The 7,500-nt window shown below is 37.3% G+C and overlaps 1 protein-coding gene across 1 annotated transcript in view; it reads right to left on the bottom strand.

Moving 5' to 3' along the window:
* The window catches only part of LOC137981642 (UDP-glucose:glycoprotein glucosyltransferase 1-like), a 67,449-nt gene that overhangs the window by 31,106 nt on the left and 28,843 nt on the right, over positions 1 to 7,500 (bottom strand). The window contains exons 10-15 of the mRNA XM_068828723.1: positions 7,077 to 7,137; positions 5,701 to 5,792; positions 3,883 to 3,946; positions 2,865 to 2,951; positions 1,167 to 1,226; positions 1,010 to 1,069 (exon numbers count right to left, since the gene is read on the bottom strand). Coding sequence (XP_068684824.1) covers positions 1,010 to 1,069; positions 1,167 to 1,226; positions 2,865 to 2,951; positions 3,883 to 3,946; positions 5,701 to 5,792; positions 7,077 to 7,137 — 424 coding nt within the window. The remainder of the gene's footprint in view (positions 1 to 1,009; positions 1,070 to 1,166; positions 1,227 to 2,864; positions 2,952 to 3,882; positions 3,947 to 5,700; positions 5,793 to 7,076; positions 7,138 to 7,500) is intronic.

Genomic DNA, 7,500 nt, shown 5'->3' with positions numbered 1-7,500 from the left:
CCACAAATTTAACCATTTCACGTCGTTGTCAAGACGAGAAAGGCAAAGAAATGTATCAAAATGTAAAACGCACGTGCAGGGCGTGCAGAACTATTGTTTTGCTAATTAAACCTATTTTTATGTGGCGTTCTCATAGCTGTCGTTGTCCGGCGTCCTTGCTTACGGACCCTAATGAGTTTTAGACGACAACGACGGCTACGAGAACACAAAACACGTGCGTTTCACATATTGATACATTTCTTTGCCGTTCTCGTCCTGACAACGACGTGAAATGATCAAAGTTGAGGTTATCTGGAGGACGCGAGCATCTGACGATGAATTTTCAATTTTCTCTCCAAACATCCACACCGTTCATACCAATTTTGTTTCTAGAATGTTGATACACACTTTCCACGCCAAAAGACTTGGAGCCATGGCGAAATTAATACAACAGTGGGAAATAATATTTTTAGACAAAGTCCTCATAGTTGTCGTCTTCGACTCGGCGTCGTCGAAGTAGTAAGCTTCCGCCTAGTCCCTCGGGTTGCCGTCAAAACCTCAAATTTGGTGATTTCACAATGTTGTTGTGCAGAGCACCACAAAAACATGTCCTAGAATGCGTGCCGCACGTGCAGCACAAGGTACATTGTTCATTACATAAATATCGGTTTACCAGCCGGCGAGCAGAGCCGCTCTAAAACTCGCCAGAGGGTGAGAAAGAAAGTTTCTGTAGAAAACGTGTCAAGTATTTTAAGTCGCCACAGCCCAAGTTTCTGGGCTGGTCACTCCGGTCAAACAGCTTTAGGCAATGCGCGCATCATATTTTTGACGACATGGAGAAGGACAAAATCGAGCCTTCAGTACGAAAATCAACATGGCGTCTTGGAGTGCGATCGAGACTAGGCCTGGGTTTGAAATTGTTTCCAAGCAACGGCTTGCGCATACTCAATACAGACTTAACACGATTTCTGCAGAGTCCTTTCTTTCTAGTCGAGTAAAGAAAGGCTCTGCTGGCTAGGTGTCGGTTTACCAGCGTGAAGATGTTTTTTGCAATATATCGCATCATTCCAGGAAACGTGGGACGTAGGATCTGACGAGTAAGATATATAAAGTTAAAAAAGAAGTAACAAGGAAAAAGTGTTGGCATTTCAGACCATCAACGATACATAACACCGCTAAGAGCTTACCTCTTGTAGATCGGATGGCCATCCCCAGTATTGTCGATCTTTCTCAAGGTCATTAATAAACTGAAAGAGAGTTCAGTAAAGAGCTAATCATTGATACTGGAATAAACGGAAGAGGCATTTCCCAGTCAATTTAAAAGCCGCAGCTCATTAACAGTGATGGTTATGAAGTTTTTGTGGTTGACTTCCTAAAACAATGAGGACAAAGATAACACAGAATTCGCTCATTTACATCACCATAAAATTCAAACACGGTCATTTGTCTTAAGGCCGTTTCACACATGGATGAGATTTTTGTCTTGGGAAAGTTGCAATCCCATCGCACTTGTAGATTAAGTGTGATTTTGGGGCTGTTGTACTTCAATACATGTATTTGGTCGCGATACTACAAGGTTTTTAAGTTTGTTCGAAACTTGTGCAACTTTGGTGGTTAAGGAAGACGTGATTAAGAGAAATAAAGTTTTCTAAAACACAGGGTATTGGGGTCGTGTCGTACCTCATTAAACGTGCTTCAGGATTGGGCAAAAGAATAATAGAACGAACAAAGATAACAATGGATTTAGCACAGAAAACAATAGAAAGTACTACACTATACAGCCAATGAAATATAGTGGTCAACAACAGGTGCAACCCTACCCGGGTATATCGGGAAAAGACACCAGCCATGGCACAGGCGGACTGAGAACTAGCAATCACTGTGACAATAACACGTAATTTATGGGTATGATTAATGTTTTGAAAGATCTCAAAACAGCATAAGCAGTAGGCGAGTGCAATTTGACAACTTTCAAAATATCACGAGTGGTCATAAATCGAAAAATGTACTGGCAAGTTCATACGATTTTATAATTCTAATTTACGCAAGCTAATTACCCAGTTGATATATTTACATTGCAACTTCTGTACTGTGCTCTATAACCTATTAATGGCTTCGATTGTCATACTCCTACTCGTCATATTAATGCATTCGATCATCATTAACCAATCAGAATTGTGATATTCTGTTGAATACGTGTATATAATAAAATCGGTTATCACCGTATTTTCACTCTGCTCATTTGGATGTCTGGAGCAGAATCAAAGTAAAAACGGAATGTGTTCCTAAGGAACTTATACGATTACTGAAAATTCTCTTTGGTAGAAAAGTATTAGAAGAGAAGTAATTTCTGCTTGCTATTGTTAAAAAGATAATTTTATGTAATAAGGTGTTGGGAATGATATTCTGAAGGATTCCAACATGTGTGTATCTGTGCGTGTGGTCACGTACACTGTATGCTCTTGGAAGTACAGTACTTATATAAATAACTGAAGACACTCTTTAGTACGCGCAGCAGTTTGCAGGCGTTAACCGGTTGATGAATCAACTATTCTCATATGAAGCTTTATTCTAGCTTTGATGGCCTGTTTTATTAACTTAAGGTTTTATTCGAAAATTTTGGTATCCAGACAATTCGTACCCTGGACAATTACCAGCCACAGAATACGATAACTCATCAGCTACTGAACACGGATAACTCAAACATTAATGTCGCTTATATTTCTTCCATTTCATTATTTTTTTGTACTTCTTCTCCTTATTATGTTTTCCCAGAGTTACCATGTGTGTGCAATTGAATATTAAAGTGAGCAATTTTGGTGACAACAAGTCTTTGCCCAAATACAAGGATGAGATTCAATGTAGTTAGCTTTAGATTCACATACCACAACTGAGTCATGTCTTGCATCTAAAACAAATGATTCGTGGTCAGGTTGAGTTGTAAGAGAAACAAGTTTGCCAAGATATTCCCCCTGATGAGAAAAATTACACCTTAAAATTCAGCAAACGAAATCAAAACACTTTTAAAGCAATAAGTGAATAGAGCTCAAACCAACTCCATTGTAGGACTAAAATACTAGTAGATAATAAGATAAATTGTAACCAGTTCCATGTATTTTAACGTTCCGTGCTAGATTTTTTTCTTTGCAACTGCTTATTTAAAGTTGTGCAACTACTGAACTGCGATAATAATTATACTCTGAATTTGGCCCATTCCTACTTAGAGATAATCAACAGGAGAAAAGGAGCATTTTAATTGGCAGAAAGTAGTGAAAATTAAGAGGACACTTAACCAAACGCAGTGAGCGATGTAAGGACCGGGGCCCGGTTGTTCGAAAGCGGGTTAACTTAATCCTGGATTAGCGTTAACTTTTGTTTCATGTTTTCAACTTTTTGGTAAAAGTTTCTTTTGCTTATTTTTGTTGTTCAGGATTGACTTCTTCTAATGTAAAGTTTTGCCGAATATCAGCGTTGAACAGCATTTGGGAATAGAGAAATAAACTCCTTGGTTAATTTTTAATCTGGGATTAGCGTTAATCGGCTTTTGAACAACCGGACCCAGGCCAGTAGTCGAACTTCAAATGAAAGTTGAAATGAGACGAACTAAATGGTAGTTTGGGTCGATCCAAATCAATATGGGTAGCTCTAAATTAAGAATGTTGGTTCAAATGTCAAACAACGTAGAACCAAATACAAAGGCAAAAATTCATCACTACTGGTTATGACAATTATCGAAGAGAAAAACAATGTGAAATTAGATTACTTGAACAGAAATACAATAGAGAAGGAATGACGTTGGTTTTGCATTTCATGATTTTGTCAGATGACCAAACAAAAATTAAACTCAATTTGACACAACCAGATGATTTTGCACAGAAACACATGGATTAGTGATCATAATACCTTGATCCCAAGAGAAGCGAATCTGTCCATTGCAAGAGCTTCATCACGCAGCAAATCCAGAAGTCTGAAGGCAAGTAAAAAAAATTGCATTACGATACAATTAGACAAAAGCAGAGAACGTGACAGTTAGAAAAGAGGATTAACATGAATCAGTCAACTGTTACTCTAGCAATACAACTTTTTTTTTACAGACCTGTAAAAAACTACCCTTCAGGGTTACATTTATTCAGGGCGTGACAAATCGATCAAAATCGGCGGATCATCGAAAACATAGCCAATAAGTCGATAATACTCGATATTTGTCAATAATTGTCAATCGAAAAGTTCAATTTGTCGATAAAAGTCGATAATCACAAGATTATCAATTGGCTACGAAATAAATGGAAGTGAAATAGCTTCAAAGTAAATCCATCAGGGGCACCCAACGTCAATTTTCGGAAAATATCTGTTCGGAAGATTTGAGATCTAGAATTTTCGGAACATTTGTTGTAAAATTTCTTGCTTGCCTGCCTGTCCTAGGATTTTCGAACTTCTAAAAAATGGTATAATTGCTCATTTTTAACTAATTTTTACCCTATAAAGGTCACCTAGAATTTTCGGGAGCCTTTTTTCTAGCTGAAATTTTCGAAAAGGTAAGTTTTGATCCCTATAATGTTCCGATCACTAGACTTTCAGCTAGGAAATCCGAACAGATGAAAAAATTTTAGGGGATAAAAATATGCCTATATCTACTGTCTAAATAGTTTAACTATGCTATGTCTAAGTGGTTTTGAACTAAATTCTCGTTTGGTGCCCCTGATCCATATCGAAATAAAGTTAAGAAAACAAACTAGGCAGCCAAATGGTTTGTTACTGTACGTAGAATCAAACATTTACCGTGATGAAAATTAAAGTGCACTTCGTTCATCTCCTCTGAAGACTGAAAAATGTCGTTTTTGATGTTTCGATACTTGTTGATTAAAATCAATCAAAATCGAACTTACACATAAAAAATCGATCAAAATCGATAATTACAAGAAAACGCACAATCGATTTTTATCGATTTCCGATATGTGTCGATTGACAATTACATGTAGCGAATTCAATCGACAACGAGCAATTTTTATCGACTATCAAAATTATCCATTTGTCACGCCCTGATTTATTCTTTCCTTCGAATTTACTGTTATTCAATACAAAGTGACATTCAAGAGCCAAGTAAAATATTACCAGTAAAGGTCAAGCTATTCAATGTTTATTTATTTATATTTATTAGACCTTTTAGCAACCCAAAAAAGGAAAGGTGAGGGTCACCACCCACCAGTGGCTCAGTTGGTTGAGCATTGGGCTGCCACTTGGGAGGTCATGAGTTTAACTCTGGCCGGACCAACACTCAGGGTCTTAAAATAACTGAGGAGAAAGTGCTACCTTTGGGTGTAAATACCTTGTAGGGGACTTAGTGTCCTATTGTATTTAACACCCACCTTAGGGTGAATCTTTAAATAAAATAAATAATAATAAATAATAAATAATTATATCCACAAGCGATTACACTTTCAAGTCTTCTTAGACGAGGACTATAAACCATAGGCCTGGCGTCACAACCCTTGTTCAAAAAGACTCCGTGGGACGTTACAGATCCCACACACTAATCGAAAAGAGCAGGGCTCAAAGTTCCCAGTGTTGTGGTCTGGTCTGATTTGAGGGCCGCAAGTTCACTAGCCTGTGGCTATTACATGCTACCCTCATAAAATAAAGACTTCACTTTGTCCTTGCAAATCACAGCTCTTTTGCAGTACAAGTGGAAGAATTTGAATGAAAATAATCAGCGTGACTTACTGGAAAGGATTAAGTTCATCAATTGGGAGGGACAATCCATTCACCATCAAAGCACTGTCGCCAGCATCAACACCCAAATGAGCAAAATGCTGCTGCAAAAAAAAAAAGAGGACGAGAGGAGAAGGCCTCAAAAAAATGAGCCTCTCGTACAGTTGTGTAGCAAACTACAAAAAAAGAAACCATGTATTACTAACTGTCAACTACAAAGCCATCAAAATCAAGCCCCACCTAATCACATCTGGAAGGCATACTGTGCTTCAAAATAATTATGATTTGACCATATAGCACCTACCAGAAGTGCACCCTTGTAATCCAGGTTCCTGACTACAAGGGTGATTTATTATAAGGGCCGTTTATTATTATTATTATTATTATTATTATTATTATTATTATTATTATTATTATTATTATTATTATTATTATTATTATTATTATTATTAAAGCGAGTTTCAACAGAATGTCGCAAAACCAAAAGTAATTACTTTGGCCAATCAAAAAGGATGGAGACAATCCAGCAAACCAATCAAAACTCGAAATAACGACACGTAGCCGACACAAAGCGCAGGAAAATGTGCACGTGCAAGCCACAATTGGTTTAGGTTTCATTTCTGATTGGTTAAAAAAAAAAAAAGTAGTGCAAGAACTTTGAACCAATCACTGACTGAAGTGATCATAAACCAAAGTAATTCGCTAATTACTTTCGCCACTCAATTGAAAACCGCTCTATTAGAGCGATTTTCAATTGAGTGTCGTCAAACCAAAACCAAAGTAATTACTTTGGCCAATCAAAAAGGACGGAGACAATCCAGTAAACCAATCAAAACTCGAAGTAATTATATGTAGCCAACACAAAGCGTGGGAAAATGTGCACGCATGAGCCATGATTGGTTTTGGTTTCACTTCTGATTGGTTGAAAAAGTGGCGCGAGAACTTCGAACCAATCACTGAGTGAAGTAATCGTAAACCAAAGCAATTCAATTATTATTCTTATCATTAACATTTCACCCATTCCCTCGATCCTTAGAGTGACACTTACAGCTTTTACATGTACTCTGTCTAATGCCAGATGATTTTTTTCTCATCAATGGAGGCCACTTCAAGGGTGAAAAGGTTAACAACACGTAGGTCCACTCAAAAACTACAGTATGTCCCCTTTAAATGACGAAACAGTAAGTCCCTTGTAGGAGCTGCTATTAATTTACTGTTCTTTGCAATCTTTTTCATGAGGCCCACCAATGATAAATGCAGATTCACTTTGCCTTGATTCCTTTTGTTTTGGAAAATTGTAGAAATATCCCTTTTCCTCAACAGTTTAAGTGAGGGAACACTTCACAGCAACATATCCTTTCTGTGGCAGTGTACATTTTATGTTTTACCTTCTGATTTAACTGGATCTCTTTCCTCATCTCTTCCTTGACTTTCGTCTTCACCAGAGATCTAAATACAACAGCAAGTGTATTCCCTCACACACTGAATTCAGACAACACAATGTACATTTGTAAAATCAGAGGAAGTCGGAACCTTATGCAGAACCACGAACTAATCACTAATCCAATTATTTTGCACATTTTTTAATTTTTTTCACACTACATAAAGCCTTTCAGTGTGCATGTATATTCTCTAAGTCAGTATTCGTTACCATGTCTGTGTTTGATCTACATGTATTTGGTTTTGAATTATGTCCCACCAGCCACCAAATGGCCTTGAAAAGGTCCAGAGAGAACTTAATCTGGTAGATAAGTCACTATCCAACAGTTTCAATAAAGTAATTTATTATGCACACCCAAAGCACATCTTTAA

Source organism: Montipora foliosa, chromosome 13, assembly GCF_036669935.1.
Source record: "Montipora foliosa isolate CH-2021 chromosome 13, ASM3666993v2, whole genome shotgun sequence".
Lineage (NCBI taxonomy): Eukaryota > Metazoa > Cnidaria > Anthozoa > Scleractinia > Acroporidae > Montipora > Montipora foliosa.
Note: the sequence above shows the minus strand (reverse complement) of the source record. Positions and strands in the feature narration are given on the sequence as shown.